The sequence below is a fragment of the Pempheris klunzingeri genome, chromosome 20 (genome assembly GCF_042242105.1).
Source record: "Pempheris klunzingeri isolate RE-2024b chromosome 20, fPemKlu1.hap1, whole genome shotgun sequence".
Lineage (NCBI taxonomy): Eukaryota > Metazoa > Chordata > Actinopteri > Acropomatiformes > Pempheridae > Pempheris > Pempheris klunzingeri.
The window spans coordinates 9,892,793-9,911,161 of NC_092031.1; the positions used below are offsets into that span (position 1 = coordinate 9,892,793).

Consider the following 18,369-nt stretch of genomic DNA (forward strand, 5'->3'; position numbering starts at 1 on the left):
GTCATTTGCAGATAACTTTGCACCAGGACCACTGAGCTACATTTGCAGTTTAAGTCCAGCAGATGGCAGCAGAGTATTGCAGACAAAAAGCCCTGCAAACACTTTTTGGTCATATATCTTGCTGTTTCTTAATTAAATTCCTCCAATGTAATGCATAATTTGGAATAATCAAATTTGGCCATTAACTCAGAAAATTCTTCTCAAGCTATAAACTGCTCATGAAATACTGACCTGGTGTGATAAAAGCTTATTAAAGGCTTCACTGTCACTGTAGACTGTAAACACAATGAACATTACAGCAAGCTGCCACTCTATTGATTGTCTATGTGTTTCTGGGTGAGATGGAGCTTCAGGCTGCTCAGCCTGTTTTCAATATTCAAATCAAAAGACATATTGGAACAATTAGTCACTGTTTTACCTTTAAAAACATCAGTCATTTAGAATAACATCACATTTGCTGATTACATGAAAAATAATAATGTCATTAATTTGCAGTCAAATGTCTTGAAATCTAATATCTTTAACCATAACATCTCAAAACTGGACAACGTATGAGGTTAAAAAGTTCTCCTCATCAGAAAGAATGACAAAAACACAACAAAAACCAAACAACTGTCCACATGGGAGAAAACACTCAGAGAACAGAACAGAAAACACTCACAAGAAATGGCCGCAGTTTCCGCTAAATGAATGGTTTACTCCGAACAACACCATATCTCCAGCATGTTACTTAATTTCAAGACAGTTTATCTTGCCACAGTCCCACTGAGTACAGGAACAAACAGGAAATCCAGACGCTGATCAGGAAGTGATGTTTTTTTTCCCCCTTCAGTTCCTCCACTGACATCAATGATAAGTTCAGCCATGTCACTTTTTAAATATATATTTTCCTAGTCAGCCTCAGTGGTATCCAGTCATGTGGTAGTTTGGCCTTTATCTGCCTCTGAAACAGATATTTTGATTAGTCTTGCTGCCAATTTCATTTGATACTATTTTCCACCAAAGGTTAAAAAAATTGTGAAAATTATCCACAGCAAGATGATGATGATGATGTGGTTTATCTAGGAAATAGGTTACTGAAAAGAAATAGGGGCAAATGGAACAAAAAACGACACATAACTAGATACTGAGGTTAGGGAAAATTACATGATTTGGGTAAACCTGCACAAAACAAGCGTTCCTTGTCAATCACACAAAATCAAAACAATATCATACTTATCAGTGTAATATACGAGGGTGTTTATGACAAATCCCTGATAAAATGTGTCCTTGGAATCATTTCTACATATGTACAAACACAAATAATTATTAATTATTGTCTTGTGACAGTAGAGGCCTGCACATGATCCGGAGCCTTCCCACAAAGGACAGCAAAAGTCTGTTATTTCATCCTTTTTTCTTGGTTCTTGTTCAGTAGCATCAGTCTTTTCCTCTGTATGTGATGTTTGTGAATGTGGACGTGGCTCCTTTGTAGAGAGGGTTGTGTCCCTGTTGGCCAAATACACATAAAGAGACAAAAGTTAAGGTGAGTTTCACACACGCAAAAGCTTACAAACACTAGACCTTTAAAGGTTCCAACTTGAATGTGTGGCTCATGTTTTCACTTTCTTTACTCAGAGAGCATCTTAAACCTACTATGACTGTTTGCGGTTTCTGGCCTATGGGATCTGGGTGTGCTTGTGAGGGCACAAAGAAGCCTATTACCAGTAAAGGCTAATTAGTGTTAGCTAATTTAAACCCAGCCCTTCCGCTGGCTGCCTTTTGTTCTGCTGGGAGTAACAGCATGCCACAAAAATAATAAAAAAAACATCTTCAGAAAGCGAGAGCGAGAGGCTGCGTGGGTGGCCTTTTGCGTGTGAGTGTATGAAGGTTCAGGTGCGATTGTGTGTGTGCCATGTTTTAAAAAAGGAGTCCAAGGAAGGGGGGGGGGGGTTTGCTGGCACCACTGCCTTAAACAAAATCTAAATGTTTTTTATTTGAATACATCAACATTGACTGTACCTAGATTTCTATCTTAGGCTTACATGAAATTTTAATGTTTTTAATGTTTCTGTGTGTATTGCCTTGTGTTTGAATATTGCTATATAAATAAAGCCTTGCACATAGGTAGTTTTTTTTTTTCAAATAAAGCACATCAGAGCATGTACACGCACAAGCCACCCTGTGCCAAAATCACTGACCGTGTCCCACTTGGCACGAGCCCGTTCTTCTTCAAATTTGGCGAACTCTCGTCTATCGTGGATGGTGACCAGCAGCTTCCAGATAAGCAGCGCCGCCAAGCCAAGGAACAAGATGGCCCCTGCCACCGACAGAAGGACCACCAAAATGTCCGGACCCTTGGGGCAGTCTGGATGGAAGGAGGAAGAGATACAGGAATGAGCAAAGTGCTCACAGAGGAGAAGATAAGCCAGGAGCCAGGCTGGAGGAAGTCTGATTTTCTAAATGCCATTTCCTCCCTGTCCTCTCCTTCGCTCACATGGGCTTGATGTTTCTTCTGCTGTAGCCCACTCCTCCGCTAAATGCTACCACTTCGCTGGTAGCTTTTGAATTGCTAATAGCAGTATTGACACCTGTCATGCTGGTAGGCACATGGCATAAAGCCCAGTGGTGTGGGTGCAGTATAACGCTGGTGAACAGAAGACATTGGGACTGATAAAGACCAAAAAGCAAAGAGGAGGATGGGCTGATGTGGAAAATAGTAACCTCACACAGCCAGGCCACAAATCTCCCTTCCCTCACTGTGGTCTGGCAAAACTCAATAGGAATTTGATTTGCAGTTTCAAGAAGGCTGTACAATAGATGACTGACAGTACTCTCTTTCAATGAATCATTAAACCTTCCTACACCAGAGTGGAATAACACAGTACATTACTTGTTGTGCTCTCTTTGGTCATTTTTCCCGTCATTAGCTGTTCCGGAAAAACTTTCCCAAGTATGTTTCTGAGTACTCCACTCTGTCTACATCTTCTGTTTGGGAGGTTCAGGAGTTTTTGGAAGAAACAAGTCATGTCATCATCTCAACACATTCAGTAGCCAAAGTGATTGGTTTGGCCTCTAGTTTCCAGCTTTAATTTACAGCTGTTTCCTAAACTGAACTATCTTTGCCCTCCACTGACTTGTGAGGGAAATAACTGGCTCTTAAGCTGCTAAAGCTGCTAAATATAATATGCTGTTTGGCACCGTACTAATGTTACTCAGTTACTAATTCTCTGTTCACTCTGTTAGACAAATAGATATGATTTGAGAAGAAGACACATTTACAAGAGCTACAAAAGGCCTTTAACATCAAGCTACACTGTTTGTGAGAGAGCATGAACTCATGTCTGACAACAATTTCAGCAAAAATGTCTTACCACCAGTGTTAGGAGCCATCTGGTCAATATGTGTGTTTGTTTGCCAGGCTTTATGCACAGTATGTCTGTATATCAAACCATTTGTCTGTGTGTGAGTGTGTGCTTGCATGCATATATGTCTATGGACAGGGTGGACTTTTACAGCTGACATCAAAGCTTTACTCCTCTTCCTCTCTCCTCATTCCTATTTTCTTCCATTTCCTGTTCTTCACCCGACCCTTGTGATCCCTATGGCTGCTACCGTTACGTCTTACTATCTACAAATCATGTCAGGTTGGTACTACAAGCTTATTTCTGCAACATTATTTATCAACTTATGAGAAAAATGCTTAGTCAACTTTGACTGTTTCCAATCTTCCCCTCCTCTCTTCTTTCTTCTTCGTAACACAGCTTCATGTTCCCTGTCTAAAATGTTCTCTATCCCTTTCTTTTGCTTACTTAGCCTCCTCTCTCTCCCTCTCCTGCTTTCCTTTCGGGGATATGTAGAGTCAGCGGCTTCCAAGAGGAGCTGGGCAGCTGTTTACGACCCTCTTTGACACGGCAGGGTGCGCCGTGTTCAAGGCAAATGTTGGTGTACTTCTCTGCTACCCAGTTGTGCCTAAATTAAACACACACATTCATTAAAGGCAGACCCTGGGACAGACTTTCTCTGCGGGCACTGGTGGTCATTAAAGGCTGTTTTACCACCCCATGCTCTTTGTATTTGACCACTTAACAAGCAGATGAAGGGTATGCAGCAGGGAAGTGACAACTTGTACTTGGGGGAAGAAAAAAAGCACACAAGGGAAGGTGTCCTTGAACTAAGATTGTAGATTCTATCCTTCCCCAGTTGTTGAACTGTCTATTTGTGTGACTTCCCTCATCTCTTCCACATAATGTTAACCATATTTACACATTCCTGTCCTTAAAGCAGTATTAATGGATTTATTTGGCCACTTTGGGTCAGCGGAACAACCTGTAAACACACATTTGACACATTATCATCGTATAAAATTGTCAGCGGACCTGGAGAAATCATTTTGAGTTGTTTTTGTAGCCACTTAACCAACACAAATCTGATATTAACTCCCCTTTTAGCTCTTGGCTTGGTCCTCATGAACTCCAGAGGATACAATTCTTTAGCTGCTAAATACTCCACTGTGTTCACCAGCTAGTTGCTTAATTTGTCTATTTGCCATTTGGTGTTGTTCAGCTAGTGTACAATCGGTTCATCAGCGCCTTTTAGCTGAGAAATCTGCCAGAAAACGCGGTTTACCAGTAAATAAAAAAAAACAGCCAAAAGACACTAAAAAGCTTTGTAGTGCCGAAGAGAACCGCAGAGTTTGGTGCTAATTCTCTGTGGGTTCCTCACTTTAAGAGACCCTTCTCATTACATGTAGTTATTTGAGCCATTATTTGAATCTGAAATTAACACAGCTTTAAATATTTGTTAGTTGAGTTATCTACCGTATGTTGGATGGATCTCTCTTACCTGGCTCTTTGACGACAAACAAGATGGACTTCCCACTCGTGTCTTCATAGTACTGGAAACGCTCCACACAATCATCCTCATCTTTGTAAGTGCAGTTCACAGCATTTGTATCATGCAGCGCTGCATGGATTAAGAGGAAAATGGTTCATCAATTAGTCAAGACATGTATCTCTTTTTGATTTTGGTCTGACAGATACGTTAAATCTTGAATCTTGAAGTTCATGGAATAATTTCGTAAACTTTAAGAACTCACTTTGGGATTCACAACTTTTTCAATAACATTCATTCATCATTTAAGAGGTATTTTTGGGTGATATCTGCTGACTTTTTGACTTCTCTTCTTGTGCTAACATCTATCATCCTCCCTGTAAATGTCACAAGTTGTTGCTGTTAAAAAAAAATAAACTGGATTGCATTAAATTCATATTCAAATATTGAATATATGATACATTTTTAAAAAGTTTCCACAGCATCTGGACTAGACTGGATGGCACAAGCTGAGTGAGAAACTAATAACCCTTATTAAAAATCTATCATCATTATGACTGCAGACATAATGGCTTATTGAAATGGTTAAAACTTCTTTGCATTAATGGTGTCTCATGGATTTACAGAGCATTAGTCAGTTATCATTAACCATCAATAAGTCCATTAATTACGTCTTCCAAACCCTTCATTAATGTGATATCAACATTCAGTGTGGGGTTTTTTTTCACCTAATTCATCCACGAGCATAATCTCATCCTTGCAGATTCGAGAGCAGGTGTTGTCCTCAAACAGTTTGCCTCTCTTGAAGTGCTTGCACTCTACACACTCCCTTTAAGCAGAAAAACATCAATCAGGCCAACAGTACATTTCAAATGGCTTTCTTGGCTCTGAACATAACTCTGTGTGCAGACTCACTTCTTCATGGTGCATGCATCAGGGCAGGTGGGGCATTTGTCGCATGTGGCCCCGTACGCCCCGGGCTGGGTGCACTCACAGGCCCCACACACACACTGGCCCCTACCGCTGCACAGCAAGCCCAGGTTGGACATACAGGTGTCAGTACGTCTGGAGCAGTTACAGTTCTCACCCTGCCAGTCTGGTGCACACTGGCAGAAGCCACAGTTACAGACGCCATGGCCTGGGAGAGAAGAAAGGACAGAGGAGGAGAGAAAACAACCTTTTATAACCTGAACACTAATTCTTCCCCTTTAAATCACATCACATGTGCTGATATTCTGGTCAGCATGTGCTTCGTTTGCTGCTTCATTGTAATTATGTCACACCGAAAATCAGTAAAGTATTCCATTCAAGATTATTTATGACCAGATGGAAAATGCTACCTGCCATGTGTGATATGACACACACACTGCCATCCTAAATTATTTGTTATCTTTCCAGATGTTTCAAACTTGGATTGAATTTAAAATGTAGTACTGCAAGGTTGAGGAGCACTTTTGCACAACATGAGTTTGTGGTGACAAACCCAACAAAGTGGCTGAGATTGGACACAGCTACTACGACATTGTTTATTGGTATCATTTTTATTCACACAGATGGGAGGGAGGTAAACAGGAGGAGTAAAAGACTGAAAGAAAAAGAGGATAAACAAAGATGGGGAGGAGGACAACGTGACCAAGTGAAATTCTGTGTGAAAACAAATGTGTGGTGTAAGTTGGAAAAGAGAGAAGGAAATACTGTAGGTGCTTAGTGGTTGGCGTGATAATAATTTCAATAGTTTGATAAGCTAATATGAGTTTGGTTTTTAATAACATGATATGCAAGTGATATTTCTTTTACATGCAATTTTCCCTTTTTGTTTCCCCTTAAGGAGCTTGGTTGTGGCTGGTCCGTCTATATCTTACACCATTACCACAGATATTTATTATTAGCTTTACATATGATACAATATAGAATATAGAATAAAACACAACATCGTGCACCATTTCATACACATTTTCCCACAAAAGACACATGGGGTACCTTTGGAAAGTTATGGAAACTCCAATAGTTCTGTGGGTTTGAACAATGTTCGGATGGTCAGTGTGAGTTTGTAATGACTGGCTGCGGCTTGTTAAAGGGTTATAAGTGAATTTACCAGAAGCCTGTGTCAGACTTTTTGTATTTTCCTGTTTGCGATGACGTGTGACTTTATTTGAGAGATGGCGTGGTTACTGTCTGCCTTGAGGGAGATCCACCATTGTTGCCTTTATATTCAGCAATTGCCCTGCCTAAAACACTCTGTATCAGGAGCTCTGGATTTTTTATACCAAACACTGAAAAGCAGAAGTAGTAAGTGGTATATCTGTGCATCTGTTAACCCTTTATCGGGCAAGGGACCATATTTGGTAACTTAAGTGGGAGTTCAAAATGCTGCCCCTTGCCTCACCATGAGGCAGTAGAACTACGAGATTTCTCCAAGCCAATCAGCAACAATCAGGCTACATGACAGACCGGCAAGAAACCATATATGGTAACTTCATTGACCTTGATTTCCACCATAACTTTAAATTTTTTTTTAAAAACTCACTAAAGAAAAAAAGTCTTGTAATGACCACCAGTAATGGTCTAGGGTTGAAATTATTTCAATGAGTGGGTTAAAGACCAAAAATCCATCTCATTGTGTGCCTGTGGTGTCTGGAGAGCTTTTATTTTTGGCTACGTGATTCAGTGTGTGTGTGAGTGAATTTGTGCCCATTGGTTTGTTGTTATTCCATGTATGTGTGTGTGTGTGTGTGCATGCCAATAAGACAGTGACAATGCAGAAAACATTGTGGCTTATCGCCACAAAACAATGCACAGATAAACAAAGAGTCAGGAAGCTGCTTGGCACAGTCTGACTGGATAAAGAGTGAACAATGAACAAACTGTCATTACCACTGGACCACAGGAACGCTGGCTTTTAATTAGACCATTCTGTGGGGGAAGAACATGGACTTTGGTTGTAGCACTGAATGAGGTATTTCAAGACAACTGTAGACCATGTTTTACACACACAAGCACACAGAACATTTCCCACTTGGCCCTTTTCTGACCAAACATGGGTTTATTTTTAGCTTCATTACACCACACTAGCCAATGACTAAGCTGAAAGGTATTTTCATGTTAATCTATGGGCTTTGGGGAATAGCAAAACATTTCTGTGTGAGAGCAGCGGGGGGGGGGGTTGAGTGATACATGAGACGTAATGATGTGATGAAGCTCAAGCGGCAGAGCAGTCTGTGCCAAAACTTCGCATTATGCAATTAACAATGCTCAATTTAAATATCTCCTGAGCAGTCTGAATACCAATTTGTGTGTTTTAACTTCTTATATGTGGGATTAAGAGGAATTGCCTTAATAAAATAGAAGCTTGTACATCTTGATGCCATGATTGCAATTCTTTGCACTTTTGGCAATTTTGTCCTTTTCTTTCAATTGTGTCTTTGTGTCTCTTGTCTTTCCTTACACTCAAATTGTGCCATCTTTACAGTCTTACTTTTGTTCTGTTCGGTTTATTACCAAGTGACAGCAGGTGTACAAACAAACTTTAAAATTGTTAATATTGATTTTGAATATGCATGAACTACCAGTGATCAAGGTTTTTTAGCCATGTAGGCAGTAGTTCGTGGAGAGGAGGGAAAATAAATAGAGTTAGATAAAGGAAAGTGATAAATAATTCCAAAAAATGTCCAAGTTTTTCTTTTGTTTTGTTTTAATACATTTGATTCCAGAACTAATCATTGGGTCTGGAGTGAGATTTGGGAGCAACATTGACTTGCTTAAGTCAGATGTACATCTTGTAAAAGATGTTGAACCTAAGAAGGACGAGTAAATCAAGTAAAATGCTGTGCTTCAGTACACTTGAGCATTTTTATGAACATGTACCACCATTGTTTTAAGGATTTTCTCTAAGAATGTAACTTGTGTCAGCACTGAAAGCCAATAAACTGCTGTTAGAAAAAGACAGACAGAATGGTTATGTATGGTCTATTGTCTACTCTACACAGCTAACCCCAGACTGAAATACTGCTCATAATATGTCAATTAGAAACATCCTCAGGGTAACATCATTTGTTTTGACTTGATGACATACTGTCTCTTTTAAAGCACTTAAAAGAAGAGGAGGATCGTGAAGCTGTGAATTAAAGCTCTAAACAATTACCAAACACAAACTCATGCCCACTGTTTAAAAATCTCAACCACGATAGAGAAACTTTCAGAGAGTCCCCTCTGACTGGAGAGAGCTACTGTCAAACTCGAAAAGACCTTCTTTGTGTGTGAATCCTGTTGAACTCCTGTAGTACAAAAACTTGGCCTGGCTGACACAAACATACAACCTGAGCTTAGACTCACACACGGTGCACTCACCACACCACATGTTTATTGTGAAGGGAGCCCATGTCCTGGGCAGAAGGCAGACTTGTTATTGTATGTAATTCTTCCCAGATGAGGTGGGTGGCAAGTCAGTGTGGTGAAGGGGATGGCCAGCCCAAACGGCAAAGACACATACATTCTCTAACATACATTCTCTATGTGACACACATAATGTCTATGATAGTCAGTGAGGCGTTTTAACTCCCTTCATCTCTTCAGTTGCGTAGTGAGTGATGTGAAAAAAAAAACATTAAAGGAATAGTTAAACATTTTGGGAAATATACTTATTTGTTTACTTGCCAAGAGCAAGCATAGAAACATAGAAACTAGATAAGCATAAAAACTGGATGGAGCAATGGAGAAACAGTTACGTGTGGGACTATTTCTTTGCGGAGTGTCTGTGTGGATAAAACATACCAGGTGTTATACATAGATTAGTGAGCTTTAAAGGCATGTTTTTTTTGCCATTTTTGCTTGATTTTGTAATAAATAAATCACAAAATTCTCTTGTTCCAGCTTCTCCAATATAAGTGTTTGAGGATCGACTTGGTCACTGAGTGATTCTGATTCACTATTTTATGACATTTTATAACCAAACTGAACTAAACTAAGAAGAAAAATACTGACAGATAGTAACTTTTTAGCTGGTAAAATCTTACCTGAGCACAGTTCCCCCTTGTAGCGCAGGCAGTTGAAGTCATCACACTCGCACAGCTTTCCCCAGACCTTTCCAAAGTCACTGCTGTGGCACACACACTGACCGCACACACAGTCTCCACGGCCACTGCAGATGGCAGACTGAGGTCCTCCAGAGCCTGCGGGTCCACTGCAGCGGTCCTGGTCTGTGGGGTTATAGTCACCCTCTGCACACTCACAATGTGGCCCTAAGCGACCTGGGTGGCACAGGCAGATGCCACACTCGAAGGTGCCGTTGCCGTGGTTACACTTGGGGCTATCGGGCTGGGCTTTGGTCTGGCACTTGCAGTCGCACTCGAAGGTGACGGTGATGGAGAGGGAGTCCTTGAAGCCCACAGGCTTAATGATGAAGGTTTTCTTCTTTTGTTTGGGGCAACCGCGAGCTCTGGCCTCCACACTGAAAGAGACCTGCATGAGAGGAGGGAATTGAAATTGTAAGGTGTCAAAATTTGGATTAAAAAAGTAAAATGTTTTTTCAAGGCAAAGAGATTCTCCATCAGATTGTCAATGTGTGGACGTGTTGACTTTGTCACATACAGAGACACACATTGTGAAACTGATCGTGCTTCCATATCACCCTGGTTAAGATTACATAACACATGATAAGTACTTTTAGTTAATGTGTGTTAATGTTCACTTAATAGCCGCTCAATTGTGAGCACCGTCTAATCCCTGTCGGTGCAAACAACACAAAGACGTGACAAAGGGAATGCCTCCATATGTATTTGGTCAAAGTAATTGTTCATTCAGCATTACATCCAAATCTGGTGAATGTCCAAAAGTGGGCAGTTACTACATCTGGAAAGACGGCCATATATGGCAAAAAGTAAGAGGAGCTGAGGCAGAGAGAAAGTAATGTGTGCAGGCCAATCACCTGGAGTGAGGAGAAAACGGGGACTAGAGCCAAAGGAGCTGTGATAAAGAAAAAATGCAAATAAAGAAACCAAGAGAACTCTTAAAGCAGACAATTTGCTCCAAATGGAGTTGGCAGAAGAACGACAGGAAGACAAGAAAACATCAAATCGAACAGACAAGCTAAGAGACAGCGCTGATATATATTGTTTCCAACATCTGCTCTTTCACACCACGGGGAAACGGGGAAATCCGACTTTAAAGACACGCAGATAGCTGCAAGAGGGGAAATGGAAAGAGACCAAAAAGAACATGAAGAATAGTATGTGGAACAATGTTATTTTAGCAATCAAGACATGATTATGGCCACTTGTCCCTTCGTATGTAGAAATAGGACATGTTGGCTGAGGGTGAAAAGGTCGGCATTAAATAAAATCTGATACCATGTAAATACAGTACTTTGTAAATATAGTACTTGTGTTCTTATGTAAACCAATTTATTTTTAGGGAATTTTATAAAGTAAAGTTTCATTGTCTTTATACTTTTTGTCATCTGATGTTCTGTTGCCGTCATAGTTTCTATGTGGATTTACCTCATCAAGCATTTTCCCCCTTATCATAAGTCAATAATTCTTTCAGGCTGAATCTGAGATGTGTCTTGTTGAGAAGAAAGCTTTTTGCCATGTAGCTCTGATAGAATAAGGAGTATGAGTTTATACGGTGAAACAAGAGGATGAAAGTATTAGTAGACACTAGTAAATATGGACACAACAGTCTCACAGCCAGCTCCAACTATATCAGTTTGAACAAATACAATAAGGACAAATGTTTCCCTACACAAAGAACAACATCAATCTCTCAAAACAGAGGTCCAAAGATAAGTCTGAGGGGTCACATGGTGATTAAAACAATGAGAGAGAGGAGACATATTTCCGGTCTGAGAAAATTATGGGGTTTTTTTTCAAACTTTTCTTGTTTCCATCTTCAGGCCACTGAAAATCCTTCAAATGAAACAATCAATGAACGCAAAAATCACTCTGGTTGAACTGCTTACAAATCATTTCCACAGTATTGCCATAAAAAAGGGGGGCGACATGGACTGACCGTGTCTCCTATCTTGAGCCCAGAGCAGGACTTGAGGCCAGGGATGACCTCTCCATTCAGACAGGTGGCGTTGAAGGACAGGGACAGCTCCTCCGGGACACCTTGAAGCTCCAGCTCCACCTTGGAACGGATTTTCTGGCAACACAGATAAATGAAAACAGCAGGAAAGAGATATGAGATAAGAGAGACTTTATTTATCCCACACCATGGAGATTTACTTGTTACAGCAACAGAGGAGACAGAAAAGGAGCAGAAATAAAGCAGTAGCAGAATTAGTGCTAAATATATATAAGATATATATAGATACATTTTTACATGTGTGTATTGCACAGGATATTGCGTTTGTGTCACACAGTAGTGAGAAAACAGAAATATGGTAAAATAAGTGGTGATAAAGTGGTTGTGATGTTGTCATGAGATTTGTGCAACAAAGACATGCACATGGAGGGATGAGTATGTAGACTTGTGTCATGCGGCCAAAATCAAATGTTGGGTGTTCAAATTTGGTTGTGCCGAGCCAAATCCCATGTTCAGATCAATAAAATCAAATCTGATTTCAAAATTGGTCACATTGCTGGCAGTTATAGAAGCTTCATCAATTCAAATCATTTCCTTTTTCCAGTTTGAGCGTAGATACACAGTTACAGCCAGGATTAAAGCTAAAATTCATTTTCAGATAATTCACCTGTTCTCTGCATAATAAACCCAAATAAAACATGAACAATGACACACAGCCAGGAGTTTCCCACATTTGGTCAGCTTCACACTTCGGCTACTGCAGAATTTCTTCCAAGACTTTGGCTCGACTGTGTGTATGAGTCAGACACTGTGGGTGTGTGTCAGCAAACACATGTCATCCCCTAACCCTGTCTAGTCTAAGGTGTGTGTGTGTGTGTGTGTGTGTGTGTGTGTGTGTGTGTATGCGTGTGTAACCCTCACAGTGTAGGCATTCAGTATGAGCTGAATAACATTGCCCGAGTCATTGGACAGTGTTCCTACGGTGGTGCCAGGAATCAGCTCACTGTAGTTCTACAAGACAGAAAGACAGACTGTTGTTATCCTATGCAGACAGGAAAACTATTTATAAACCATAAATAATCAATAATGGATCATTAGTTACAAATGTATATATACAAAAATACACCCATCGATGCCTGCTAAATATTGTAAAACATTATTAAAAGGTAATCTAATGCCTCTTCATGCCTTCTCCAGCAAAATGTCACAATTTGCTATCCAGTTAAAAGTTAATGACAGGAAAAAGGCAGAAACAAGCACAAAAAGGGAAGCTTACAGCTGTCACACTCATTTCAGAGACGTGAACTCACGTCCACACAATGTAACGACCAATTACAGTTTGATTTACATTTCTCTGATTCATTCTAATTTCTGTGAATATTCTCTTCAACACTGCTGCAACAGCTGCGACAGTGCCTCCACTTTAGGAAAAACGTTAAAAAAAAAGAAAAAAGAAAAAAAAAAGTTTGTATCTTGCTGTGTCTGAATAGTGTGTAATAGTGATTGATTTCGAGCTTGCAGTCTTCCAGCGCAGGATCCAAGAATCTCTGTTTAAAAGCGGTGAGGTTTGGAGCACTTGAGCTGAGGCGCTACATTATGTTCGAGACGAGATGATTACCGAGTGGGATTTGTCGTCTTCTCAGTGTCAGTTTAAGAGCATTTGCTTAGTTTACAGAACTTGAGGAGAATAAAATGCTGGATGTGCTCAGAGTGAGCTGCGGAGCTCCTGACCTGGTACAGAGGCACCACAGGGTTGGTGACTGCAAAGATGAGGTTGATGTTGTTCTCTGACATCTTCTCTGTGATCAGAGCTAAAGATGGGTAATCCTGCAGGGCCAAGCAGGACAGTGTGGTTAGCACATGCAGAGATAAACACTGAAATGTTCCCTTTCATACCTCAACAAATCTCAATTCAAACAAAGTCCTTCATTCTCTCTGTCCTCTCCCATACTATTTCTGTGCACTATCTGTGCACCCAACACACACTTACAGTACACACTAACCATGGTGGTAGACATGCTGTACATATGGTCAGAGTTCAGGTGGCACTGCCCATCATTGGGCTGCACGATCCCCGCGAGACGACCATCCAGAGCTACATGAGTCTTAGCATCTGAGGTGAAGATCAGAAGGTGGGATGCACCGGGGCGCCAACCGATCTGCTCCTATCAAACCACGTAACAGTGAAAGGAAAGAAGGCCAAACGATTTAGTTCAGCTTGTAAAGGCAAAGCTCTTTCTGATTAACCTCAATTCTGTCTTTTGACAAGACAAAATCAGAGTTTTATGTGTGAGACAGTGAGTGTGTGTGTGTGTGTGTGTGTGTGTGTGTGTGTGTGTGTGTGTGTGTGTGTGTACAAATGCAGGCTGCTTCTCCACCTTGCACACTGCAGCCTGGATGATGGCATCAAAGCCTCCCTCTGGTGCATCCCGGTTCCTGGACACCATCTGCTTCTTCACTTCCTCTGTGAAGCGGCCCACCTCCTCCGTCAGAGACAGGACGTGTTTGTAGCCAAACTGGGGCAGGCAGGTGGTGTTAATGCTGCCAATGAAACAGAGATCAGCAGGTCAAAGGTCAGCAGAGCGGCTATCAGCTTCTTCATTTATTCATGCATTCATTTTTGATTTACATGCCATGTGATGCAAAGTACACCTGAGTCTTGTGGGAATGCCAATTAGTATTTGATCATAAACCAACGTGTTGGACAGACTAAAGTTTTGACCTGATGAAGGCCCTGGATGAAAAGTCAAAGTATCAGTTGTTACATTTCATCCAGAGGGGAACATGGATGTCTGTACCAAATGTCATTGCAATCCATCCAATAATCCTCATGGTGGCACTAAAGGAAAAGTCAAAGGATCACCAGTTATTAGGATTCATCCTCTTGTGATCATGAATATCTGAACATAATTCCATGGGAATGCATGCAAAAGTTGTTCAGATATTTTAGTATGGAAAAAAGAAGTGGATTCAGTCGCAGACCAACGCTGCCATCTCTAGAGTTGTTCTCCTGTTCATCAGTGAATTTCACAGTTTTGAACGGTAAGCTTCCCAAAGATTAACATTTGGTTAAAAAGGCTCTCCTGCTCTGCTGGTGGACCCTTTCTCTCTGTACCGCACACTATTGGACCAAAATTCTCCACTTGCCTTATCTTTTACTCAAAACATTCCTGAAGGCTGGGTCTCAGGGAGACTGTGTGTAAGTAAATGAGCCCAAGAGACCTTAAACCACCAAATCAGCCTCAGAGGAGCCTTTGGGTGGAGTTACATCGTTTTACACTGGGACACTCTTATTCTACGGGTAGATCACCTGCAGCTGATTCAGAGCAGCTGACCTGGCACTAGGGAGCAACTGTAAGCCTTTAACAAGTGCTGTGGTTCTGAGCCTACTCGTATTTTCGCTGTGCAACTCTGTGTTTAAAGGTGTCCTCACAAAGATGACATCATCTGCATAATGAAGCGACTTCCCAGATGCAGACATAAACAAGCACTGAAATCAACTCCAGTACGTATTAGGAATGTAAAATATCGTTAGAACGCAGCCACTAAAATAAAAATGTTCCATTACAAAGGGGTCTGGATTCAGTTTAGGTGCTCATGTACAGTCAAAGAGCCACGTTAAGGAGGCTAATCCTGAAGTTCTTGTTGTCATTAAGTGTGGCAAGCACAAGGATGAGTTTTACATTTAGGGAAATATGCTTGTTTGTTTGATACATACAAAAGCTGAAGGGTAAAAACAACATTTAGAATTATTTGTTGTTTTGTCTCTCCAGTTTGAGAGTGTTCTATCCCATCTGTATTTAACCAGGTCAGCATGCCATTAACAAAGGCAACACTGTATGAAGTCCTTTTCAAACTCAAACCCTTTTCTTCTACCTGTAGCAGGGGTTCGTCACAGCCTCTTTGGGGGAGATGTACATGTAAGGAGAGAGCGGCTTGTCCACAAAAGCCCCAAAGCCCATGCGGAGGTCGCTGGTGGTGCGATTCATGGCCTCGGCCAGGCCTTTTCCCAGTGTCCTCAGGCGGAAGAGGTCATCGTTCATGGAGTAGGAGAGATCCATGAGGTAGTAGAGATCCACAGGGTAGTCCTCTACCTGACGCACCTTCACTGTGAAGCGCTTGGCGTCATCTGGGACATGTGATGAAGAAATCCCATTTTTAACAGTTTTACTTGATGTCATTGCTGTGGGTCTTGTCATTCACACAGTGATCATATTGCACATGAATTACAGCAAGAGGCAGGAGGCCATGGATAAACGATGCAGAGAAAACAGCTCAACTTCTCTCCTGTGTAACTTCCCTCTGAATCAAAACACCATTCCTCTAACTTTAGTATGTCATGAGCTTCGTCCCCATTACTGACACTCAGATGGAAACCCTACCTGGCCTGAGGGTGATGTGTAGTTTCTGGGGCTTGATTTGAGTGACGTCTTGCGTGGCCCCTGCTGCCTTGTTGCTGAGGGGCTGGTCCTCGATCACCTGCAGTTTGCTGTTGGGAGACTCCAGACCTGACGGAGCACAGCCCGCTGCCACAAGGTTACTCTTCAGATCACAGCGGGATAAACCGGCAGCCCCCTGTCCAAAGTCCTGACAGAAGAGGCATTTTATACAAAAAAGCAGCCAAATACCATCAGCCCCCTAACAGGTTTGAATGCACTTTCATTCATTAAAAATGTAACCAAATAATTGTTTATGTATAGAATTCCCATCTGTGATAAAGCTGTGTTACATGTGTGCATGTTAGCTTCATTTAAATACAGAATCTGATGTTTTCTATTAAAAAATCTCAAAATTCCTCTATGAATCAAAATGTCTGTACACTGCCTGATCATTTGACCAACGCCTCTGAACATGAGGAAGTCTCAGCAGTAAACTCAGGCTGAAGTCATCCAGTGGAAAAGCTTGCACTTGAATGCAAGATTGTCTATATTGACTCCCAGATTGAGTTTAACAACATTAAATCATTGCACTCATTAGTTTGAACCAGAAAATATGACTACATCCTCATGCAGTCACGCAAGCTCAGTCAACGTGTTTGAAGAGCCAAGAATCAAACCCAAACAGAATCCAAATAATACAAGGAGTAATAAAGCCACTAAAAAAAGATCCCTTTCCTTTTTTCACCTGAACCCATTTGATGTTCAAGACATTCAGCCCGGCTGGCTGAGAGAAGTGAGGTGGAAAAGGAACCCACCTCCTGGAAGCACCATGCACAGCTCGGGTGCACGGCCAGGCATTGCTTGCATGTGCTGGCGCCTCTGGAGGTGCAGACATTTGAAGCTGTAACCAAAAGGGGAGTTATTTCTCCAATAGTACAATTCATACATTATGTCAGAAAAAATGTAGGGATCAGCTCTCTTTTCAGTAAGGATATGCAAACCAAACAGATCAAGATAAACATACAGAGTTTGATTAATAAAAATAGTTAATCAAACCTGCCTTTGGCCCAGTGGGACCCATCCAACTTTGCAGGTGTTGGATAAATCATTAATTCATTCTTTACACATGATGCATCCTTGTGCATCCATCAGTGACACAACTTTCTAAATCATTCTTCAAAATCAAGAAAAAAAAAACTTGCCAATGACTTAAAAAAAAAGTACTGACATCCTAAACTGTTCATGTTCCTGGGGCAGCATATTCTGCTGCAGTAGAGGAAATTTAAGTTAACAGCCACGAGATGAAAACTTGCCTCAAGACTGCCCTCCAAAAATGCCCTCCTCTGCAACACATTCTTGGCTACACAGGAAAAACTTGAAAACAGTCAAATGATAACTTACTGTATACTCCAGTTGTTACCGTCCAGATCAAAGTCCATAATATCCTTTGCGCCGGGAGAGCACCCATCCTGGTGCGGGCTCTCAGTGAGGACAGAGCCTGCCAACGAGCTCTCTGCTGTAAGTAGAGAAGAAGAAGAAAAAAAAACTTCTTCATCTGCAACTCCAAGTAAGAGTCAAATGTCTGTGAGCCACCCCCTTCATCCGCAGCGCTCATTATCATACTATTAAATGTAGTGGGCGGGAGAAGAGCAGCATCCAAAGCTGAGAGTTTAGGAGCTTTTATTTTGGTGGAGCATGTGGTATGTGGCATGTTGTTGTTATTGTTGTTGTGCACTCTAGGATCTGTTTAGAAGTTTGTTTCAGTCAGTATCACATATAATATAGTGTAATATTCAAATATTTAAAAAAAATATGCATATTAGCGCATTTTAATTTCAAAGAAAAAAGAGATTAGCGTTGGAAAAGGGTAATCCGAGTATAAGACCTAGGTTATATTGACTTAAGTTCTGAATTTAAAATTGCAGGCTTTATTGTGCTATAAGCAATAGTTTTAATAAAGTACGCATTAGCGTAATTAAGTGTGTGTGTGAAGTTTGCGTTAGTGTACAGTGCCCACTAGTGGACATAAGCCGTAAGTATCACCAAAACTACAGAGCTCCTTCTTGAGTGTGTGTCACGAAGGCGCTGCAGGGTTTATTTTATTAATGCTGCAATTTATTGTTTCTGTCGCCCAAATTATGTCAGAATTTTTTTA

The 18,369-nt window shown here is 41.1% G+C and overlaps 1 protein-coding gene across 1 annotated transcript; it reads right to left on the reverse strand.

Moving 5' to 3' along the window:
• Positions 1-224: 224 nt before the first annotated feature.
• Positions 225-17,726, reverse strand: LOC139219490 (integrin beta-3-like). The gene is made up of 15 exons (XM_070851366.1): positions 17,616-17,726; positions 17,030-17,115; positions 16,218-16,422; positions 15,712-15,964; positions 14,214-14,376; positions 13,839-14,000; positions 13,567-13,662; positions 12,757-12,846; positions 11,818-11,952; positions 9,825-10,269; positions 5,728-5,950; positions 5,541-5,641; positions 4,825-4,944; positions 2,181-2,347; positions 225-1,488 (listed from the first exon to the last, which is right to left on the reverse strand). Exons 1-15 carry the CDS (start codon positions 17,680-17,682, stop codon positions 1,420-1,422), a joined length of 2,382 nt encoding a protein of 793 aa, XP_070707467.1. The 5' UTR covers positions 17,683-17,726; the 3' UTR covers positions 225-1,419.
• Between the last annotated feature and the right edge of the window lie 643 nt (positions 17,727-18,369).

Excerpts from the sequence above, each read along its gene's own strand:
- LOC139219490 (XM_070851366.1), bottom strand. The coding sequence starts at position 17,682 with ATGGGTGCTCTCCCGGCGCAAAGGATATTATGGACTTTGATCTGGACG. Across the intron at positions 14,377-15,711 it reads GTGACGAACCCCTGCTACAG|CATTAACACCACCTGCCTGC; the intron begins GTAGAAGAAAAG and ends TTTCATTGGCAG. Across the intron at positions 11,953-12,756 it reads TCATACTGAATGCCTACACT|AAAATCCGTTCCAAGGTGGA; the intron begins GTGAGGGTTACA and ends CTGTGTTGCCAG.